At 47.3% G+C, this 22,072-nt stretch overlaps 4 protein-coding genes and 1 long non-coding RNA gene across 6 annotated transcripts; 2 read left to right on the top strand and 3 right to left on the bottom strand.

The window, feature by feature from the left end:
- LOC8056940 (putative non-inhibitory serpin-10) lies at positions 35 to 847 on the bottom strand. The gene has a single exon (XM_021463628.1). The coding sequence runs from the start codon at positions 845 to 847 to the stop codon at positions 35 to 37; it is 813 nt and encodes a 270-aa protein (XP_021319303.1).
- On the bottom strand, positions 1,354 to 3,832 carry LOC110436204 (probable ascorbate-specific transmembrane electron transporter 2). The gene is made up of 4 exons (XM_021462615.1): positions 3,310 to 3,832; positions 2,237 to 2,285; positions 1,964 to 2,166; positions 1,354 to 1,839 (listed from the first exon to the last, which is right to left on the bottom strand). Exons 1-4 carry the CDS (start codon positions 3,451 to 3,453, stop codon positions 1,531 to 1,533), a joined length of 705 nt encoding a protein of 234 aa, XP_021318290.1. The 5' UTR covers positions 3,454 to 3,832; the 3' UTR covers positions 1,354 to 1,530.
- LOC8056048 (putative non-inhibitory serpin-10) lies at positions 6,808 to 7,833 on the top strand. Its single transcript, XM_021463627.1, has one exon. It carries the CDS (start codon positions 6,808 to 6,810, stop codon positions 7,831 to 7,833), a length of 1,026 nt encoding a protein of 341 aa, XP_021319302.1.
- On the bottom strand, positions 10,264 to 11,318 carry LOC110436574. Of its 2 annotated transcripts, none has more exons than XR_002454371.1 (2): positions 10,845 to 11,318; positions 10,264 to 10,665 (listed from the first exon to the last, which is right to left on the bottom strand). It is a non-coding gene; the product is annotated as an uncharacterized LOC110436574 (long non-coding RNA). The 2 variants fall into 2 exon arrangements; XR_002454372.1 differs by having other exon boundaries at positions 10,264 to 10,661.
- LOC8083316 (remorin) lies at positions 13,640 to 18,145 on the top strand. Its single transcript, XM_002448184.2, has 5 exons — positions 13,640 to 14,141; positions 16,698 to 16,763; positions 16,844 to 16,931; positions 17,362 to 17,443; positions 17,655 to 18,145. The coding sequence occupies exons 1-5, from the start codon at positions 13,940 to 13,942 to the stop codon at positions 17,853 to 17,855; spliced, it is 639 nt and encodes a 212-aa protein (XP_002448229.1). The 5' UTR covers positions 13,640 to 13,939; the 3' UTR covers positions 17,856 to 18,145.

The following is a 22,072-nucleotide window of genomic DNA, read 5'->3' as shown; positions in this document are numbered from 1 at the left end:
ATACAAGACTGCGCAGCCGCTAGTCAATCTCAATTCAATCCTCGTTGGAAGGGTCAATGACGTGGCTTAGGAACAAGAGCTCGGCCTTCTCGTACTCGACGATCGCGAACATGAACGGATGGTCCGCCACAAAGCTCATCGGCTGCGGGCTGCGGCGGGGGTGACCAGCAGGGACCGGTTGGGCTAAAAACGGAGCCCGTCGCCGCAACCGCTGTCGTGCTTCCTCGTCGACCTCCACAGCGCACGTCTGCCTCATGGCGGACACGTAGAGCCCCTCGGCTGGCATGCTCGACACCATCCCCGACAGGTCTGCGGCGTACGTGAACGGCTCGGACAGGCCGAGCTGCCGGAGCGCGTTCCCGGCGTCGAACGCGAAGGAGAACTTGAACTTGGGGACCTTGCACGGGCACACTTCCTGCTCGCGCCGGGGCGCGCACCGCATGACGAAATCCGGCTCGGTGACGGCCAGGCGCAGCAGGTCGAGGAGCCCGTCGTCGCTGTGCGGCAGGAATATGAGCATGCAGAAGCATGGCGCCCTGGAGTCCAGCCTGCCGTCACGCCCCACCATCTTGTAGAAGCACCGGAGGACCTTGAACTCCAGGCCAGGGGCGTCGAAGCTCTCGGCGTAGTGCATGCCAGCGTCCGACAGGAACGGCACCCACACGGGCTCGCCGTCGCGGCGGTAGAAGTAGTGGGGAACGGTGTCCGATGGGTCGAACCTCCGTGCCCACGTCGCCTTGAAGTGCATGCCGTTGGCGAGGACGACCTTGGTGTCGCCGTGAACCGCACCATCGGACAGGAGGTTGCGTATGCGCCCCGCCGTGGCCTGCTCGACGAAAGCGTTCATCTCAGCGGTCAGGAAGGTTCTTGAAATCGAGAGACTATGCGACGGCCTGGTGAGCAGAGGCGGCGGAGGACACGAACTCCGGGTCTCCGGCTTGAGGAGGAGCGTGCGGTCCACAAAGATGCCGGCGGCGAAGGAGAGCTGCGGCCACGAGGTCACGTTGGACGTTGCTGAGGAGCCTCGCTGTGGCTGCGTCGAGGTGGTGCGTGTTTTCGGAGCCTAGGAACGTGAGAAGCTCGCGCAGCGTCGCGCCGTGCGTGCCCACGGCAAGCAGCGCGAGCCCAGCCCTGAGGGACATAGGCGAGAAGATGAAATTGGACTGCTCCGTTATCGCCTTCATGCCAGCGTACCAAGCGACTTTCAAGCAACAGTCCATGGCGACCGGTTATTCGATTAACGTGAAGTGATTTTGATTTTTAGCAGAGAACCTTGTTAGATTACGGTGACGTGATTAGTTAGTTAAAGGTTCTGCGCCGCTGTGCGTAATGCAGAACGCGGGGTCGTTTGTGGAAAAGCAGAGGAAAGAGGACCCATCGGGTTGTATTTATAGACCGAACACCTCGGGTTCGCTTCGAAGTAGATCCGGATGCGTTTTCCAGACTTAAGCCAGACGCCTGATGTCATGGTTTAATTCAAACAGAACAAAAGCTGCACTCTTCTGAATTTTCAGCAACTCCTTATACCCTCTAGTTGATCGGAATTGGAGCGTAGCCCCGCGGTTCCTCGACGTGCGCCGGCGTGACTGCGGCGACGACGACGGAGGCGCCGAAGAGCACGACGACGAGCGCCGTGAAGTTGACCAGGAACGCCTCGGCGCCGTACTTGTCGAGCCCCCCGCTCTCCAGGAAGGTGAGCTTCTCCAGGAACCCGAGCTCCGCGGTCGCCAGCGCCAGAACGTAGACGAAGAGCCCGAACAGCGCGTGCCAGGGCAGCGCGCTGCGCCTCACGCTCGGCGCCGCGCCGGGGAAGAAGAAGGTCACGAACCCGAACACCCACTGCGAGCAACATCATCGACAGACAGGACAATCAGCTAATCCACCTGCAAGGCTGCAAGAACTGGGGGAAGGCTAGCTGCAGATTCTTGCGAAATACGCGCGACGCCGGCGCGTAGTGCGTCACCTGAATGGCGTACAGAGAGATGGTTCCGATCCCGAGCCAGGAGTGCAGGCTGTAGAGGTTGGCGATGCCGCTGTCGTTGTGGTACTTGAACGCGCAGTAGATGCCGAAGGCGCCGAGCACGGTCGCGATGGCGTGGAGGATGAGGTGCGTCAGCTTGGCTGTGTCGTGGTTCAGTTTTGGAAACACCTTGTAGATCATAATGGCTGCCATACAGTGGATCTTTAGAAACCAACGTTTAGTGCTGGTTTGGACATGATTGTGTATTGCTGTTACCTTCACTGCCGAGGATAATGTAGCCAATCAGCATAAGAACAGGGTGAACCTGCAATAGACACACAAGAAAACCACAAATTTACAGCAATTGACAAGTAAAGACATAGGATAAGCTACATTGCCACATTAGCCATCCAAATCTAATTGATGCAGAGGTAGAAAAACGGTGTAAGTTTTTAAGCTTCGTAACACTCTGCACATTAGTGATCCAGGGCAGAGACAGACATCTAATCTAGGTTCTTGTGCAAGACATGACATTTAATCTAGGTTCTTAGTGTAAGATACTGCACATTAGTCATCCAGCCATCCAGGGCAAAGCCAGACATGCAAGGGTAGAATTGGAGTCTGCATTATTCCACCGTAGCATTCCCAAACTGCAACTGCAAGCAATGTTTTGAAGCAGGGTAGAACAAATGGTCAATCCTGAAAGTTTAAGACCAGTCCGGCAGTCGCCATGTGATGTTGCTTCTCTTATGCTCTCAACAGTCTCTGCGCCATTTTCGTCTCATTTCCTGGGCACATTTCCTATGTGTGAACTAAGAATATGATGAAAGGGGCCACGCAAAGAGAGCGAATGGCATTTTGGTGATTGCTCCCTTCTACTATGTTCATGAATTGGACCCAAAGAGTACTTTAGTCTTTTACTCGTCCAATGATCCAATTACAGCGTCGGGGGCTGAAATGATCTTCACATCCTTTTTCAAAAGAAAAGGCATTGATCTTCAGAGAAAAACAAACATAGCAGTGAGCTATGTTTCTTCTACCTCCCAGATCAAAAGTTCAGAACTGTCATGCAGTCCCCAAGAAATCAAACGCTCGAAGCTCACAAAGCCGACGATTTCATTGTAAAATCCCAGATTTTGGGAACAGTGTGTGACGCACTACCGCTAAGAAGAAGGGAACAGACGCTACGGTAGGATATTCTTCTTTGCTGCTAAAGCCGCGCCGCTGACGTGGCTCGCATTCGCAACAAGCAAGCAAGGAACAAAGGTAGCCAAATCCCGAAGGGCGAAGGCGGTTGCAACTTGCAATCGAAAGAGGGCACAAACAGAAACAGGGGGTCCGGCGCTTACGTTGAAGATGAGGTTCTTGTTCTGCGCCTCGAGCGCGAGGCCGCCGCGGAAGTGGACGCACCACACCAGCACCAGCACCGCCGCCGCCGCGGCCAGCGCGTGCGCCGCGTATGTGAACGGCGTCGCCTTCACGCCCAGCCCCATCTCGCTCTGCTTCTGCTCCTCCGATCCGCTTCTGCCCGGGCCGTACGGTGGCTGGCAGCTCGTGCTCGGTGCTCAGCTCACTAGCTCAGGCTGCTGGAGCCGGTGGTGGAGGCCTGGAGGAGAGACTAGAGAGCGTGAACTGAGAAGCTATATTGCGGAGTACGTGCGGCCTCCTCGTCGTCGTTTATGAGAGGGAGAGGGACTGAGGTCTCAGGTAGGGAGCGAGTTAGAAGTGTTTCGGTTCTCTTCCCTCCTTTTCGTGCTGTGGTTGGTTGGTGGCTGAAGAAATGAGAAGCTGCTGCGTGCTGCGAGGCCGGAAAGGCGTCCTTGTTCGTGGCTGGGTGGATCCGGAGAAGTGGAGATGGGGATTTGACCGTAAGGTTTACCCCCGACCCCTTCTCATCCAACACAACACCCCTCCCGTAAGAAAGGAATCCTATGGCACGTCGTCGGTCAGCAAAGCCGTTGGGTTCCGCCCACATTCTTTTTTTTTTCTTTTTTTTTTGTTAATCTCTGATCGCTTGTGCTAGTTGATTTGGCTCAACCTTCCACATTGCCCGTAACCTGTGACTATGAGGTGCAGTCAGCGCCGTGGCATGTGGCATGCATCTGATCGACGGCGGGACGCCTTGTCTGTGGCAGCGAACGTGGGCAGGGGGGGCGCAGGGCCCAGTCGTCCCAATCCGAGTATTCGACTAGTGTCAGGAATCAGGATAGGACGCGCACGAGATCCACGAGCTGTCGACCCGTCTCCGTCTCGGCTCTCCGTTCGAACGGCAGGTGATCAGCGCACAAAAACTACGTGAGTACTGTGTACGTCATGTACTCCATAAGTCCATATATATGCGCAGGTCCAATGTTATGCATGTTTTGGAATACAGAAATTTTGCAGGGATCGTGCACACAGGAGTCAGTTTAATTTAACATGAAAAATGCATGAACAAAGATTTTGCCCATATTTTTTCTATTCCAAGTGTGGAGCCTAGATTTAGGGATGAGCATTTTTCACCGAAAACCAAATTGAGCTAGACTTGTTTCAACTTTGTTTTCTTTTATCCTAGAAGTGCTGTGTTTAGATACTGCTTCGGTTTTGGAGCCGCAAAGAATCGAACAAACCGATCCACTCTGCAACTCTTGTCCTTCCCTGCATAGCCCAAACTTTCCACTCCACTGGTCTGTCCAGTGTACCCCAATGTCTCGAAACACACAACCCTTCCTCTCATCCCACTTGGCACTCCATTCCTCACAACCCAACCCTATCCTATTCCTATCCTACGCCCCGAGCTATGGTGGCAGTGCAAGCAGGAATGGGGCACGCGACACAATGGAAAGGGGCAGGAGCAACCGATCAAGGAAGGGCGCGCGACGTAGAGCATGCCGGAGTCTGGAGCTGCAACATTGGCGCGACCTGCGGGATACGAGCGAGGACTGGCATTGGTGTAGTCGATTTTCGATGAGTGACAGTAGGCATCAAAACGACGGGGCATGGAGCAGTCCATTCGTCAGGAGATGACAACCAGGTATGTCGGCGAGCAGGGAGCATTGATGCCAATAGGGTAGGGCGATAACGACAACTAGAGTACCAAGGGCACCCGACTACATTAAGTAGAGGCCACCCATATGGACATGTGGCATTGGAATAGTTCAGTTAATTCGATTTAAACAGAGTAAAACACCGACACTGGATTTGTTAGTTTTCTATTCTATACGTAGAGGACCAACTGGTTATTAGTTTTCAAAAACAAAGTTTTTAAAAACAAAAAAAAGGATATTTTGATTTAAACCGATAGTCTTACATAGATTGGAGCATAGCAAGACCGTTTTGACGATACCAACCATAATCACACGTCATAAAATGCATGCACGTGCACACATAGTTTTTGAGTTAGCAATATTAGAGTTAACAACCAAATTGACATTTGTTTTCAGATACAAAAGAAATGTAGAAACAAAAGTAATCTCCTCTGACTAATCTAATTCATAGGCAAGAAAAAAGGGGCAAGATAAAAGAAAGTTAATGCCAAAGTGTAAGTGTATCAAATCTACTAATATGTTTTGATGAATAGTTGATGATGCATATAAAGAGCTAATGATGTTTCATAAGAATTTCAGTTATATACTAGTGTGAAAAGTGCAAATGGAAACATTTGGCCCCTCATTTCTAATTCAAGTACAACTATGCAAAATTGATCTAGTTCTAGACTTCCGAGGATTTTAATTTATTTTAATTATATGATTTTAGTGCACCATTAGGGATGTAAACAAAAAATATATAATTCTATTATCTAGACTCGTCTACTTTTTTTTATGTTCGCATGATCTTTTTAGTTTAAATCGTATTGCCTTTGGTCGTGTACCGATATGCTACATTCATGGTGATTGAAAAAATTATACTATAACATTAGATCTCACTAGCTATAAATTTTGGCTACGTTGAGAGATGAAAACTCATACAACCTTTTTTTTATATAAAACTCATACAACATTGTTTATGAGAATAAGAGCAACTCGAACAATAGCCCCCAAACTAGGGCCCCCTATTCTTAATTTGGGTGTTTCCTCATATTTTTATTGGCCCTCTATTTTGCATTTATTCCAGCAGAAGCCCTAAAACAAAGCCTCCAAATTCTCTTAATAGACACTGACTATTGGGATCCACCTGTCATCTTCAATTTAGGAAGGGGAAGGGCGGGAGCCAGCGACAGAGATCGCACAGGTCAGGTCAAGGGATTAGAGAGAGCTAGGTTGGGGTGAGGGAAGAGAAAGAGTTGGTGGTGGTGGGCCGGGTGCAGCGGGTGGCCGCTGCACTGTCACATCCCCCGTGGAGCTCACCGCCAGAGGAGAGAGAGGCGGGCAAGCGGCAGGCAGGGGAGGGAGCATGCCGAAGTGGGCAGGGGACATGTTGCGAACAGGGGAGGGAGCACGTCAAAGTTGACATGGGACGTGTTGCAGTGACGGAGCGGCCTCTCGGCCTCCATACGGGCATAGGAAGGAAGGAATCACAGGATGAGAGCCGAGGTATTGGGCCAATAGGAATTAGGTATGCAAGGGAGATTTGATTGTCCATCTCAAATAGAGAGCTCTAGTAGATAGGATTCCTACTGGAGCTGTATTTTTTTTATTAATACCAATATTTAGTTATAAGGCTCGAGTAGGGGTAACCCGGTCCTCATCCTCCTCAAGCTAGCTAGGAGGTTCACCGAGACGGTTCGGTCTATAAATACAACCCGATGGGTCCTATTACCCGCAGCTTTTCCACGAACACCTCTAACTAACTAATCACGTCACCGTAATCTGGCAAGGTTCTCTGCTAATAATCGAAATCACTTCACGGTAACCTAATAGCCGCTCGCCATGGACTACTGCTTGCAAGTCGCTTGGTACCCTGGCATGGAGGCGATAACCAACCAATCCAATTTTATCTTCTCGCCTATGTCCCTCAGGGCTGGGCTCGCGCTGCTCGCCGTGGGCACGCAGGGCCCGACGTTGCGGCAGCTGCTCACGTTCCTGGGCTCCGAAAACACGCACCACCTCGACGCAGCCACAGCGAGGCTCCTCACCAACGTGAGCACGTGGCCACAGCTCTCCTTCGCCGCCGGCATCTTCGTGGACCGCACGCTTTTCCTCGCGCCGGAGTTCGTGTCCTCCGCCGTCTCTGCTCACTACGCCGTCGCAAGGTCTGTCGATTTCAAGAATCAGCCTGCGGCAGCGACCGCTGAGATGAACGCTTTCGTCGAGCAGGCCACGGCGGGGCGCATACGCAACCTCCTGTCCGATGGCGCGGTCCACGGCGACACCAAGGTTGTCCTCGCCAACGGTATGCACTTCAAGGCGACGTGGGCACGGAGGTTCGATCCGTCGAACACCGTCCGCGACAACTTCTACCGCCGCAACGGCGAGCCCGTGCGGGTGCCGTTCCTGTCGGACGCTGGCATGCACTACGCCGAGAGCTTCGACGCCCCTGGACTGGGGTTCAAGGTCCTCCAGTGCTTCTACAAGATGGTGGGGCGTGACGGCAAGCTGGACCCCAAGGCGCCCTGCTTCTGCATGCTCATATTCCTGCCGCACAGGGACGACGGGCTTCGCGACCTGCTGCGCCTGGCCGTCACTGAGCCGGATTTCGTCATGCGGTGCGCGCCACGGCGCGAGCAGGCAGTCTGCCCGTGCAAGGTCCCCAAGTTCAAGTTCTCCTTCACGTTCGACGCGGTGACCGCGCTCTGGCAGCTCGGGCTGTCCGCGCCGTTCGCGGACGGTGCCGACCTGTCGCGGATGGTGTCGAACATGCCACGCGAGGGGATCTACGTGTCGGCCGTGAGGCAGACGTGCGCCGTGGAGGTCGACGAGGAAGGCACGACAGCGGTTGCCGCTATGTACTGTTAGGGTAACTGAATTGGGGAAGGAATTAGAGGACAGACTTTGGGAAGGGGAAGCAGAGCACGGGATAGGAGTTCAGAGGAATCTTATAGATGGGTTCTGTTTTGCGTTCAATACATGTTGCCGTCTCAACTGAACTCTCTGGACTTTATACACCCGGCAGTGCCGGTTGCTTGCCCAAGCGGCGCAGCCACTTCTACGCCTAAGGGTCAAGCCCACTTTGGGACGCCGAGCGCGTGTGCTCTGTCTTGCCACCGATGCCGGATGAGCTGCAGTCGAGGGGCCGGCCTCTGTAGATGTAGCAGCGGTAGTAACATGTACGAACCTACGAGCCCGACTTACAGTCCTCCGGTGAGGCCCCCGCCGCCGCCGATGAGGTTTGTGGCGGACCATCCTTTCATGTTCGCGATCGTCGAGTACGAGAAGGCTGAGGTCTTGTTCCTAGGCCATGTCATGGACCCTTCCAAGGATGATTGAGATTGGCTCCGCGGCTGCTAGTTACTAGTTGGGCTCGGCCTGTCGGGCCTCCTTTTCCCCGTCTTTATGGACTGATCAATCGTTAAAGGCCCGTCCTGTAACTTCCTGATAATAAATAGCTAGCTAAATACTTCCTTCATCTAAAATACTTTTGTTCTTGGTTTTTTCAAACAGATTAATGTTTATGTTATATGACGTTGATACCCTTATTATTAGCCGTGCAGAATTGTTGCTGCATGAGAGGGCCTAGACAATTTTTTATTTTAGTTGTCAAACATCAAGTTTTTTTTAGACAGGCCGAGTAGTTAGTTATTAGCTAGGTAATGATTAGTACCAGTGAATAGTAAGTTGTAACATGGCCTAAATAGCATGAACCATGAACGGCTCTAATCCACTAGGAATTTAAGCCAAAAGCCTAAAAAGGGCTAAGAATATAAATGGAGGCGAACATTAATATTGTGGTGAGAAAGAAAGGCGACTGTTTCTTTTTCCTATATGATTATCTGTAACATGACACTCAGCGACTCAGGGGAAAAAGCATCATCTTCTCCGTAACTGTAAATCATATTCAACGAGGTGATCATGAGAAAGATTTTGTACTCGAAACAAGCGTGCTTTTATAACTGTGTGTAAGTGCTCAACTGGTTGAATTGTGCTACTTTGTTAGGTTAGGACAGATTAAGTTGGTACTCCAAGCAGATCGTGTGACCTCAGCAGATATGAGATGCATAAATAACTCCCCTGGAATCAGCACAAACGAAAAAAGTCATTATTATTCATGCCCACTCTTTGCTTGATTATTGCAAACGCTAATTAGAGTAAATATGTTTTTTTAAGAAAAAAACGCTTAGAGTAACTGAGTAAGCATACTCTTGGCCATGTCATTTGAGAAGGACATGACAATCATGTCGGGTCGCCGTGCGTACTTAGTTAACTGTAAAGACACAGCATTCCTCCGATTTTTGCGATAAACTCGAATCCACCATCATGGCCTTGTGGTTGTTTGCCATTATCTTATGTAAAGGAAAAGGAATCACCGGGGCCCTGAAAATAAGAATAGAAAAGATTGGCCACCAAATGAAAAGGACAAATACTGTCCATATATTCAGTACTACCGCAGGTGGCATATAGTTCTTAGTTTGTTCTATTGGAAATGGAGAATACAGTCCATATATACAGTTAGCTGAAAATTTCTCCTTTTGTTTTCGCAGTGATATTGTGTTCTATTAGTCAGTACTATTTCAAAATAACGCTTCTCTAACTAGAGGATCAAAATGTCTAAGATTATGAATTCAGTTGTTTGATTCTTGATGGTGTCACCTTCTGAGAATCATGGCCCTGTCTGCTTCGTGGCCTTAGGTCTGTCAGTTCTTTCCAGTGTGGCCAATTGCGCAGAACACATCGATCATCGAATAAAGCATCCCCATCATTCACCTGCTTTTGGTTTTGCAGTGATGAAAGAACTCTGATGGGCCATCAAGCCCTTCCTTTCTCTCATCTGCTTTGGACTAACGGGACAGCCAGTGACCTTCTTTATTCTCGTGGGTTCTGAACCTGTCCGTGTGTTGTCATTTGTGACCTTTCCAGCAAACAATATCCGATTACTCGCTGGTGCTTATCAGCTTATGTACTCGCCGAAGGAAACCTTGCAACTGCGACGCAGATTTCCTGTTTGGTCATTTGATGGAAGCAAGAACTTAAGCCCTTTTCAGACATCTTCTGCCACATCGATCGGTGGCTGCAAGAAAAGTAGTAGAAATTTTGCATGCATGCATTGAACACCTCCTCGACTAGGATTTGATGTAAAACGTGAACGTGAAGATTACCCTTTTTGACTGAAACGATCTTTACCATAATCTCGTGAGGAAAAAGGAGGCAAAACATACGAAGCTGAGAAAAGGGTCTTAATCTGATCACTGTAACAAATCTCAGGAACGTGAACAAGAAGACATTCAGTCGTTTCACAACTGCAAATCAGGTACAAATTACTTTTTTTTTCGATACAAGGGATCTTCCCCATTTCCATTGCTTCCAACACAAATACAGTTTGAACATAGAGTTTAGACAAGAACAGTTACCCAGACCTACACTTACAACCATCGAGAACTTTTAAAACGTATTACCTGCTGCACTACCACAGCCGCTATCCTGAGAACAGCACAAGACTGTCTGGTTACGTGAATACTGATGCTTCAGAGATGTCGACCTGAAAACACTGCACCCATCCATGAATGATACGTCTGTGTTCACTGAACGGCCGTTTCGTGAACTATTGCAGTGCCGGCTTGCCGACTGTCGAGGCTAAGTCCTGTTGGAGAGACTTGGCTCCAACCTGAACCACTGGATTCTGTTCTGACCTGTCTTTTTTCAGACAACATATTAATTTGTTCAGTACTATATATGTATACAAAAGCCTATTGTAGTACGCATTTCAGGAGCGTAGTTGAGACATTGTTGGCTACAACTAAAAGCCTCCGATTGGAAAGCTTTGCTGTTGGCAGAATCTCCAGCAATACAATCATAAAGAACCGGACGTATACCGGGAATAATGCAAGTCCAGCCGTCTAGGTGACTTGGCTCATAAAACATCACCCTCCAGATCATCGCGCCCATCCCTCCTGCACGGCTGCACCTGTAAACCCTAGCCTGAAGATAAAGAATGCATACATCTTTATCAAGAAAAAGCAAAATACAACCCCTCAAGCACACGGAATCGCACATTATTTTAAACATCGTGCAGTCATCAGAACGTCAGAAGGGTTAGGGAACGAGAAGAAAAACTCCAGAAGAAACCAGGACAAGTTGGGGCCAGGTGGTGATGGCTCGCACGCAGCTTGAAAATGATCCTCCTCCTTTGACTCCAAATGAGATTTATAAGGCCGAGAAAGCCAACAAATGTAGGTGAGAGCCTGCCTGTGCCTGACAGGGATTTGGAGGCATGAGGTAGAAGCCTGATGATTTCCAAATGGCTACGTGGGTTTGTGGCTGCAACGTTGGCAGCGTATCGCCACGGATCTTTGGCAAATATATGCATGTTTTTGCTAAGGCTTAGCAGAGGATGAGAATGGCGACTGGATTGGTGGATTACCGACACGCGTCGCTGTCGAGCCACGTTATCCCCGCGATGCGTCCAACGCGCCGGCGGGGCCCCGTGAGGATGTGGATGCAAAGATTTTTTGAAGAGCCTGCCTGCTTGCTTGTGTGCTTCAGTATTAGTAGCAAGGAAAATCAGAGTATTAGTGGCATGAAAAATCAGGCATGTCTGTCATGCCGTAGCCTTTAATCTGACGCGTGCCTGGCCACATCCATGTGCTAACCTGAGAAGAACATGTTGGTAACGAACCAAGGGTCGGTTACAGCAGCCCCTGCTTTGGGTCAGCTTGGTTAACGAAGAAGACAGCGAGGTTTCAGAGTCTTTCGATCGGAAGGAGGGAGAACAGCAACAGGAAGACAGCGAGGGATGACGTAGTATATACGAGGAGACTGTGGTCATGTGTGTGATATCGGTGCGTATTCCTGATGATTTCCATACGTAGGCGCCGTTCGAAGACGTACAGAAAATATCGAAGCAGATTTGTTCTGGCCGCTTATAATATTCGGCCACTCTCTGTTAACTCAGCCCGGAGTTCGTTTGCAGTAGCTGGACGCAGGACGCATCGCGTAGCTGTGGCTGTGGCTGTGGTCGCACTCACCGGTCACCAGCAAAGGCATGTTGGCTTCTTGTGCATTTGCCACCTAAATCATTGCTCCAGCACATTGTTGGACAGTTGCATGCACACCGAGGCCTTGGCCGGTCCCCCTGCCTTAGGAGAAGGACAAGGCTTAGTTGGCCAGCTATATATCCTATGACTTGCCAACGGTATGTCTGAATAATCAAAACAAATCCAGTAAACTAGTAGGGGTGATTTGTTTCGTAGCTGAAAAACCGAGGAGCTTCATTCGCCGCAATCATTTGCCATGGATCGATGGATACGGCCATCACAATTCACACAACCACAACGAAACATGTAAACTTATACGCAGAGCCGCCGCGTAACGTCCAAACGAGGATCCGCAACCGCAAAGTGTGTCCGGACGAGCGTGTTTGTCCTGCTCCTGCCGGTCTTGTCATGGAGAATACGAGGACTCTCCAGCAAGAAATCCTAGAAGCCCAGTTTTATGCTACTTTGGTAATGGTACAGGAGGAGGAGGAGGTAAGCGAGCCTCCCCGGCCCGGACGTGGACGGTGGTGGACCCGTGGTCCATGCCGCGGTCGCGCATGTGGACGTGCCCGGGCGGCTCGCGCCGGAACCGCCCAAAACCGCGCAATTTCCCGTGCCGAAAGCGCCGCGCAGTACACTTGTCGGCCGCGGCATCCGGGCGGGCGCGGACAGATGCGCGCACGCCCCCGCTCCACGGGGGAGGGAACACCCGTAAGTCCGTAACGGTGGGGCTTCCCGTCCGGCCCCGGCGCCGGCGACCTAGGAGTTAAGAGTAGTAGGCTAGTAGCCGATGGATAAGATAGGAACAACGATTCGGCGAGGCTATAGTGCTACGGACGGGAGTGCCCAATGGGGAACGACCGGCTTTAAAATCCACGCACGATGCAAGGAAGGAACCGGAAGGAAGCATATGATCACCGATGGTCCTTTAGCGACGTCGCCGCCCACATTGATGCCGCGCTGGTACTGGTAGTGCCGTGGTCGAGCGAGCCCCGTGGTCTGGCCGGCCACACGTTTGCCGTCCGGGCGTGCTCTGTCATTCTGTCAACAGTGCCCACGGGCCGACGACGGCGACGCTGAACGAAACGAACGTTGCTGGCGTGGTTGGCGACGCGCGCGTCGTGCAAGTGTGCAACGGGCACCAGAGTCTCCGCGCTCACGGGATCCGAGCGCCCAGCGGCGCGGGCCGCGGGGGCGCCGTGGGGCGTGCGTGGGGGTGGCGGGGGGTGCTGGGCCAACTCGTCACGGCGGTGGCACAGCGCAATTGCGCTGGGAGGAGCCAACGCGCTGCGCCCGCGGCGGGCCCATGCCATGATGCGCCGGCCCGGGTCGCCGTCACCTACGCGCCCATGGCTTCCATGCCGACTCCCCCTGAAACTACTGATCTTGGGCGGACACCCCCAAATCTTTTGTATATTTTTATTACACCAACCATACCCAATCAGGTTAACTGCGCGAAAGAAAATTTGAAAACAGTTTAAAAATAAAAGCCTTTTCTGTATCTTTTAGTTTAAAATAAGCTAGCAGCAGTTATTTTTTTCCCCATCAGGATAACTATTGTCATTCACCAGAAGGATCGAGACCAGCGCAAAGCAAGATATAAACAACTCTATACGTGCCTGCAACTGCAAGGCTGCAAACGGCCGTCCCTGAACCGAGGAACCTGGAGCCCCACACCCCCCAATCCGGGAGAATACGAGGCCCTTTTTTCTGTCAGAATTCAGAACACACACCAAAGCCTCCACTGCCTTCCCCTTCCCTTGTGGCCTAAACTACTCTCCAGCTTCGTCCAGAGTCCAGCAGACACGGCCAACAGTTAAACCAGTTGCTATTAGTACGCGCCACCACGCTCGCACGCACACGCACACGCACAGCTAGCTCGCACCCCTACACACTCAACAGCAACAGCTAAGCTTCTCCAACCAGACAGCAACATGGCTGAGGAGGCGGCCAAGAAGGTGGAGGTGGAGGTCACCAAGGACAAGGAGCCCGAGGCGGCGCCCGCGGAGGCCGTGCCGGAGGCGGCGGCCAAGGAGGACGTCGCCGAGGAGAAGGCCGTCATCCCCGCGACCGAGCCGCCGGCCGCCGAGGAGAAGCCGCCGGCCGACGATTCCAAGGCCCTCGCCATCGTCGAGAGTGAGTACAGCTTGCTCTGCTTAATTAATTCCCCCCCCCCCCCCTCTCTACTTGTGATGCAAAGGTGGTGCTGGCGTACTGCTGGTTTTGTGCTTTAAATTCATGTGCTAGGAATTCTGAGAAACTTCCCTCCTCTGACCTCTCTATGCTTGGGTTCGTCGTCTCTGTACTTTCTGGTAGCTCTACAGTGGCAGTACTAGGTACTTGTGAGTTGTGATTCTTGACAGTTGGTCATGGTCTGCTTCTCTTTTCATGGGTTCCTGATTTGTCGGCATGATCCTCTTTGGTGCTGGTTGTTGTCGAACCTATTTGGTCCGACTACTTTTCGTCGAGAACAAAATTTTTCTTCTTAGGAATTCAGAACTATTTGTGTCAGGCTGTGAGGTGCAAATCATATTGAAACCTGCGATCAAGTTCTAAAGTACTCTAGTCCTAGAGTGTATTTTTTTTTTTAAAAAAAATTGAAGTAAATTTTCGAGTCCGGTTTTCAGAATTATTTACCAGCTTGCTAAATATTTTTTCTTTTCATTTTGTGAGAGTGGCAGCCATGCCTGCCAAGGACTCTGGAGGAATTGCTTGTCAAGTTCTGCAGGGGTACGGGGGTAAAAAGGTCTACAAACATTTTGCCTCACTGAAACACAAAATTGTTTTTAGGACGACGTGGCCATCTAGTTCTAAAAAAAGTATGCTAGTTGTTTGATGCCTAGACATGTAGTATTTCCTTTTCTTGAAATTTGATTTTAGTGAAAATTCAGATTTTATTTCGGAAAAAGATGGTAGTTGGAACTTTCCTGAATTCTTCACTTTCTCGGTTTCTTCCCACCTTTTGTCCTCTCCTTTCTTGCCTGCTCTCATCGTTCTTCTGCCTTTATCCATTCGAATTTCCCTTCCAATAAATAAATAAATAAAATGGGCAAGCCTTAGAGTCAGCATGTATTCCTATCGTTTTTCCTATGTCAATATAATGAAGCGCAGCTCCCATGTTCTAGAAAAAATATCCTTTAGAAAGATTCTAAGTTTCATGCTAAGAGAAAAAAGAATCAGACATTAAACAAAGGAGTATATAGAACAACTTTCCACTGTGGGCTTGGATTGTTTTTTTTCGGATTATCAGACAGTTCTTTCCTATTTCTTGAAACCATGGAGCAATTATTTGGGTATTAGAACAGACAAATTCTGTTATTTTGCAGCTTTGTTATTCTTCAGTTTAGATTAGTGAGTACAAATTTCAAATGACAGATGAATCATGACAAGGTTATGATAAATTTTAACTGACTTCTTTAGATATATATTTCTCTCATATTAACATGCTCCATCACAGCTTACAAAAGCTAGACAATGCTTTCTGTTGCTGCTACGCCTTCAAAGATGTAGTACATCAGTTCCTTGCATAGGTGGGCAAATGATGAAATCATGCGCTCTGAAGCATTCGGTTTCCCTAATGGTTATGCAGATATACAAAATAAACTCCTTTTTTATACTTTTGAAGAAAAAACTGTTTTTTTATACAATTGAAGAAATATCCAGCTTCATCCCCACAAGTGAGGAGTCAGACAAAATAAGCTCATGGAAATTTAATTTGCTTCTATTTCCTTTGGCCTAGGCCTTGTTACTTCCCCTATTTTTTCAATAAACGACAGGTCCTGCTTGTTTACCTTAAAAATTACTTTTATTGTTTAAATGGCCAAAAACATGAACAACTAATCAACAGAACACAATGGGTGCCAAATTTGAGCTGGCAAACCAGGCAATTTGCTGTTCTCTGGTTTATCTCTTATCATGTCGATCAATCTTTTGTTATTCTCCTATATTAATCCTACAAAGCCTACTCATGCACATCCAAAGCCGTATTATCTGGAACCAGATACCAACAAACTTGTATACAAACGGAACACTGCATCTCACACATACAGTGTTGACAGACAAAATTAATTAACCAACAAACCATATTCTAAAAATTTGTTAAGCACATCACAAATACATAGAAGAAGATTTTTTTGTAGTCAATTTTGCATTAACTATGCTGGTGGCCTGGTCATGTATCTTCAGAAGACCAATCTTTTTTTTAAAAAAAAAGAAAGGCAAAGCTCAATTTTTTTTAACAAAAGGCAGGAGCTCAATTAAGAAGAAGAACAGAAAACTGATCATCGGGTATTTAAAAGTTGGAACACTATGTCATCATTTGGTCATTCCTTTCCTGAAAGAGGTAGAGTAGGTTTCTATGGTTACTATCTATCGCTTTGTAGTTCGTGTAGTTTAGAATAAGATTAATCCTATGCAAGCAGGAGCATACTAGTCAAATAAGAGAAAGGGGAATCTACAATCTTTCTCACTAAGCAAGCTATCTAAGCAGCAGTTACATAGGACCTGGATCGGATACAAATAAGTTGTGCATGGCAATCTCAACTGCATGCTTCTGCACAGATAATAGTATAGTGACACAAATTACATTTTGCACTGTATACAGCCACTTGCTAGCTTCTTCTTCTACACAAAATTGTTCAGCAAAGTTTGCAGAAAAGCAAGCCTAAATTCTCTATTTTTCTGTCTTTCCAGAAGTTGCAGATGAACCTGCTCCAGAGAAGCCTGCTGCTGAGAAGCAAGGGGGTTCCAATGACAGAGGTAATAATTGAATAGTTTCTTGTTGTCATCGAGTACAAATGTACAACTATGCCTATTAAAACCTGAAACATGATCTGCAGATCTTGCTCTTGCAAGGGTGGAAACAGAGAAGAGGAACTCTTTGATCAAAGCATGGGAAGAGAATGAGAAGACAAAAGCTGAGAACAAGTATGTTTCTTACCTTTTCTTATTCCCCTGAAGTCGTTTCAGTGGAACCATTATTTGTTCATTACAGTAGATGTAATGTTTGCTCTGCATTCTTCAGTCATCTATAGTTTTTTTGAAAAGAAGTCATCTATAGTTCTTTCATCAAAGGAATTGGAAGTTTAGTACAGGTTTCTCTGAATGATATATTTCTAGGCTTTTTAGCATTACAACCAGGGCAGTGGATACAAAATTCTGCTCACTCCAAACTAAAATGAGAAAAGGCATAAGGGCAAACAGGATAACATAGTATGTGAAGTGGAAGATATCATATAGAAAACAATTCACGTCTTCACATCTATTTCGATTTTTAATATCCAAAAGAAGTTGATATAATCCGTAGGCAGGTGATAAGGAAATTCCTAACTTGAATTAATTGGCACAATTGTGACAGGGCTGCTAAGAAAGTATCCGCTATTCTTTCATGGGAGAACACAAAGAAAGCAAACATAGAAGCTCAACTGAAGAAGATTGAGGTAATTTCATTCACTCTCTTCTTTGCCCTTTTAATAGAAGGATTGATCTTTTTTTATCGTCTGGTATGTGCACTTACTAAATTTAAGCATCTCTCATATATTTTAATAGAGATTTGAGTCACTGATAACAATTGATCAATTATAGAGGAATTCAGAGAAGGATAGGTCCAGGAGACTAATATGCTGAAGCTTATGATTTATTCATGTTCAGGAACAACTGGAAAAGAAGAAGGCCGAATATGCTGAGAAGATGAAGAACAAGGTTGCAATGATCCACAAGGAAGCCGAGGAGAAGCGAGCGATGGTGGAGGCAAAGCGCGGTGAGGAGGTCCTGAAGGCCGAGGAGATGGCTGCCAAATACCGGGCCACCGGGCACGCTCCTAAGAAGCTCATCGGGTGCTTCGGAGCCTAAGAAACATTCCAAGTCACACCCGAGCAGGAAGTGAAAAACGTCAACCAGTGATTGCTTGGTCCTCTCGCTCTATCAAGTGTGTAGTGTGTCTTCGAAAGTGTGTAAAGCCTACTGCTGCTCTGTATATACAGATGTTGCTTCCAAGACAGGCGTTTGGTGGGTGTACATGTTGAATGCTTGACGAGAAACATTCTTATTTGTAGTTAAGGGGTCACACTGTTGTTGTTGCTGTTGTTGTTGACATTTAAGCAGACATTTTGTTCTTCGCCTGCTGTTATTGTTTTTGTCCCTGTCTCTTTGTTCCTTACTGCTGATTTCAGTTTGTCTATCTATCATGTTCTTTTCAAGTACAGCTTTTCGTAGCACCTGAATAGCACCCATACTTAAATACTAAGCTCCTGAAACGGGTTCTGTCTGGAAAATATTGTGATTTGGTAACTGGTAAGAGGTGAACGGTGAAAATTCAGAAAGGTTTTCGTGGGAACTATGTTTTAAAAGTATTGTTAGTCTTATTAAAAGCCTGTAAGCAAGCGACAGCCATTCTTCACGGAGTTTCAGCTCCTTTGTGCTGCATCCGCAGTACCGCATCTCGTTGGATTGTGATCTCACCAAATCTCGTGATAATAACGAGATTGATAATGACGAGATTAGTTAACTATGTAATTAATTAAGGATTAAGTAACAAGTCCACATGTCATATCTATCCAACATTGATAAAATCTGCCGCGATCAGCGGCGGCTCTTAGATTTCATCTAAAGTTTAGCCCCTTAGCCCACAACGTTCATTTCCACCAAACCGATTAAATCAGGTGCTGGAGGGTTTAGGAAGGTTCCACGCAGATCAACACCTGTAGAGGGTTTCTCATCCCTCAGCTGGTGATTCACATGCATCTACGCCACTACCGTCTACTGCATCACTACCGAAGGCTCCTACGACGACTGCTAACGCTGGTGTAGCACTGATTTCATTAGTATTTTCGCATTAATTAACTAGTGGTCATATAATAGTCTAAGAGTCAGATCCTGTATAAAGTTATTTATGATTTATGATATATCTAGATCTATTACATCTCAGGCTGGATTGGCTGGCTGGCGCTGGTTCTAATCCAGCGCGCCAATAAGCTGCAGCCAGCTCCCAGCCAACATAGGTAGGAATGTGCTATTTTGGAATCTTTTTATTCAGACTCTGTTTGGTTCCCCTTGTTAAATTTTAGTAGCTAAAGTACTAAACACATTGACTAAAAAGAGTTAAAATAGTTTAGTTTCATTAGTCAACCAAAAGTAGCTAAAATAATTTTAGCTAGCTAAAATTTAGCAAGAGGAAACAAACAGACTCTCAGTTTAACTTTTTTTTAGCAAAACTACAAGGAATAGTTATAGCCTTCGATAACATTGAAGGAATTATCCCCAGCATGGGTTCTTAAGAATAGCGGGCCTCGATCCTCAACGAAGGACACTTTCATGCGGCTTGGGCCGAATAGCAATTATACGTGCTAGTTTGGGCTGAAAAAGACAGGCCTCCCCGTGTCCGGCTTATGTCGTCAGTGACAGGCTGATAGCACAACGTTTGAAACTTTGAATGAGATGCGCGCTGGCCGCTGGGCACCACTTGTATACCCCTCAGGCTTCACTTCGTTCTTTTTTTTTGGGCTAAAGTTTTAAACTGTCCCGGTACGAGAGAACCATCAGCCGTACGTAGAGCGACGATTCTGCATCCTGCCGATGAAACTGGCAGCGTCTGGGCAATGTCATAGCTAGGTCTTGTTTACTTCCACCTCAAAACCTAAAATTTTTTCAAGATTTTCTGTCACATCAAATCTTTATACAGATGCATAGAGTATTAAATATAGCTAAAAATAAAAACTAATTGCATAATTTGGTCGAAATTTACAAGACAAATCTTTTGAACCTAGGTAGTCCATAATTAGACAATAATTATCACAAACAAACAGTGTCGCAAAATGTTTTTCTTCACCAACTAAACATGGCCTCATACTATATTTTTCCTCCCTTTTCTCACAGCCAGATCAGTCAGTCAGACCAAGCTCGTCCTCGGCGTGCCGGTCCCAGCGATCCGGCCGGCCGGAGCACCTCCGTACGGGGTCGGCGTGGAAACGGATCAAAACGGGGAGGTAGCTAGCGCCCGCGCGCTGTTCGTCGTCGTGGACCAGCCGGCCGGCCGGCCGGTGGTATATGGTCGGGGAGGACGACGACGCACGACACGGGACCGCGCGCGTTTGATTTCGCGGTGGAAAAGTGAAGCGCGCTGCCGCCGGCCATGCATGATCGGCCACTCGAGAACCCTAGACGGCAGCGGCATGCACAGATCCGGAATCATCGGGCCGGCTCGAGCGTCTACTGGGCACACCCGCGTACGTACGCATACGGACCGCATGCATACATATATGCACGTTCCATTGGTCCCGGTACGTACGTTTGTACGCCAGCCTCAGGCACAGGCTTGGTGAAAACCATGTCAAAAGTCCTTATACCCCGGAGAAAACCCCTGAGCCTACGAGTGTCCTTCGTTCAAAAAGAAAAATGTTTATTTGAGGCCTTGTTTAGTTCTCAAAAATTTTCAAAATTTCTCGTCACATCGAATCTTTGTACGCATGCATAGAGCATTAAATATAGATAAAAATAAAAACTAATTGCATAATTTATCTATAAATTACGAGACGAATCTTTTGAGTCTGTTATTCTATAATTAGAAAATAACTGTCACATATAAACAAAAGTGCTACAGTAGCCAAAACCAAAAAATTTCGTGAACTGAACAAGGCCTGAAGAAAGTTCGAAAAGAGAAATGAGACTTGACTTATAAGGAGTGTGGCATCCACGTGGATGATCAAAGAGTTTTTTTCTACCCTTAAGGGTATACGCTCCTACTGCATCATTAGATTCACATTTTAGATGTGGATTATCTAACGTCGTTTTCACATAATAAGGCCCTGTTTAGTTTCCCATCTAAAAAATTTTCATTCATCCCATCGAATCTTTGGACACATGCATGGAACATTAAATGTAGATAAAAAAATAAACTAATTCTACAGTTTGGTTGAAAATTACGAGATGAATCTTTTAAGCCTAGTTAGTCTATGATTAGCCTTAAGTGCTACAAACTCACATGTGCTAATGACAGATTAATTATGCTTAATAGATTTGTCTTGCAGTTTTCAGACGAGCTATGTAATTTGTTTTTTATTAGTTTTTAAAAACTTCTCCCGATATCCTTCTGACACATCCGATGGAACACTAAAAAATTTTCATCTCCAATCTAAACAGGGCCTAAGACTGGACTCGGCCTTGGGCCTAGCATCTGATTAACCATCACATCGGTCACATGCGTATATGAGAAATATAATACTATTTGTCTTTTGTAGGAATTAACCAACATATAATGTGTATACGAGCAATAGTGTGTCCTGAGAATTGTTGGTGACGCCCGATTAACCATCTCATCGGTCACATGCGACTACAAACCTATTGTACCAACAATTCTTAGGGCTGAAAGATCAAATCATGCAATGAAGTTCACAGGTGTCTAGAATTCACAGATGTCCCTTCCAAGGCTTTCATGAAAATCACCACTGAATCGTGGGAGAGCCATATTGCCACTCACTTTTTGTTACCTACAGCTTGCGGCGTGCGGCTAGTAGGATGCATGTGTTGCGAAGTGATTTATTTGAGGGAAGTTCAAAAGGAGAAATGAAACTTGACTAAGGAGTGTGGCATTGGCATGGATGCCCTTAAACACTATATTATTAGATTTATATTGAGATATGTGCACTGAAGGAGGGGCATATGTCCCTAAGCATATACGGTGCCTAGGGGCATATGTCCCTAAGGGTAGATTTAACTTATTCGTCGCATAATCACGATCACGGAGACTCATCTACTATATGTGGGTTCTTAGTGTAAATTTATTATGACGGATTATTGTGCTATGCATAGTAACTCGTGGTTGCAATGTCTAGCTAGTGCACAGGTGATCCGCTGATCCCACTTTATGTAGCGTGAATTGATCCGTTCGCATAACTGCATCTCTAACAAACACCACAATAGGAGATGAGATTAGGAGAAGTAGGGTCAACTATAGTTAGCTGCTAGCTACGGTACTCTATCTATCTCTGAAAACTTCAATTCCTAGAATCTGTACCAGTTAAACTCATCACTTGCATAGGCAGTATGAATGTGTTTATTAAAAGTGTCCGCAT

The sequence above is a fragment of the Sorghum bicolor genome, chromosome 6, assembly GCF_000003195.3.
Source record: "Sorghum bicolor cultivar BTx623 chromosome 6, Sorghum_bicolor_NCBIv3, whole genome shotgun sequence".
Classification (NCBI taxonomy): domain Eukaryota; kingdom Viridiplantae; phylum Streptophyta; class Magnoliopsida; order Poales; family Poaceae; genus Sorghum; species Sorghum bicolor.
The sequence above is the reverse complement of the archived record's forward strand: the minus strand, read 5'-3'. Positions and strand labels throughout refer to the sequence as shown.

Excerpts from the sequence above, each read along its gene's own strand:
- LOC8056940 (XM_021463628.1), bottom strand. The coding sequence starts at position 847 with ATGAACGCTTTCGTCGAGCAGGCCACGGCGGGGCGCATACGCAACCTC.
- LOC110436204 (XM_021462615.1), bottom strand. The coding sequence starts at position 3,453 with ATGGGGCTGGGCGTGAAGGCGACGCCGTTCACATACGCGGCGCACGCG. Across the intron at positions 2,286-3,309 it reads ACAAGAACCTCATCTTCAAC|GTTCACCCTGTTCTTATGCT; the intron begins GTAAGCGCCGGA and ends TGTCTATTGCAG. Across the intron at positions 2,167-2,236 it reads CATTATCCTCGGCAGTGAAG|CCATTATGATCTACAAGGTG; the intron begins GTAACAGCAATA and ends ACTGTATGGCAG.
- LOC8056048 (XM_021463627.1), top strand. The coding sequence starts at position 6,808 with ATGGACTACTGCTTGCAAGTCGCTTGGTACCCTGGCATGGAGGCGATA.
- LOC8083316 (XM_002448184.2), top strand. The coding sequence starts at position 13,940 with ATGGCTGAGGAGGCGGCCAAGAAGGTGGAGGTGGAGGTCACCAAGGAC. Across the intron at positions 16,764-16,843 it reads AGGGGGTTCCAATGACAGAG|ATCTTGCTCTTGCAAGGGTG; the intron begins GTAATAATTGAA and ends CATGATCTGCAG. Across the intron at positions 16,932-17,361 it reads AAGACAAAAGCTGAGAACAA|GGCTGCTAAGAAAGTATCCG; the intron begins GTATGTTTCTTA and ends CAATTGTGACAG.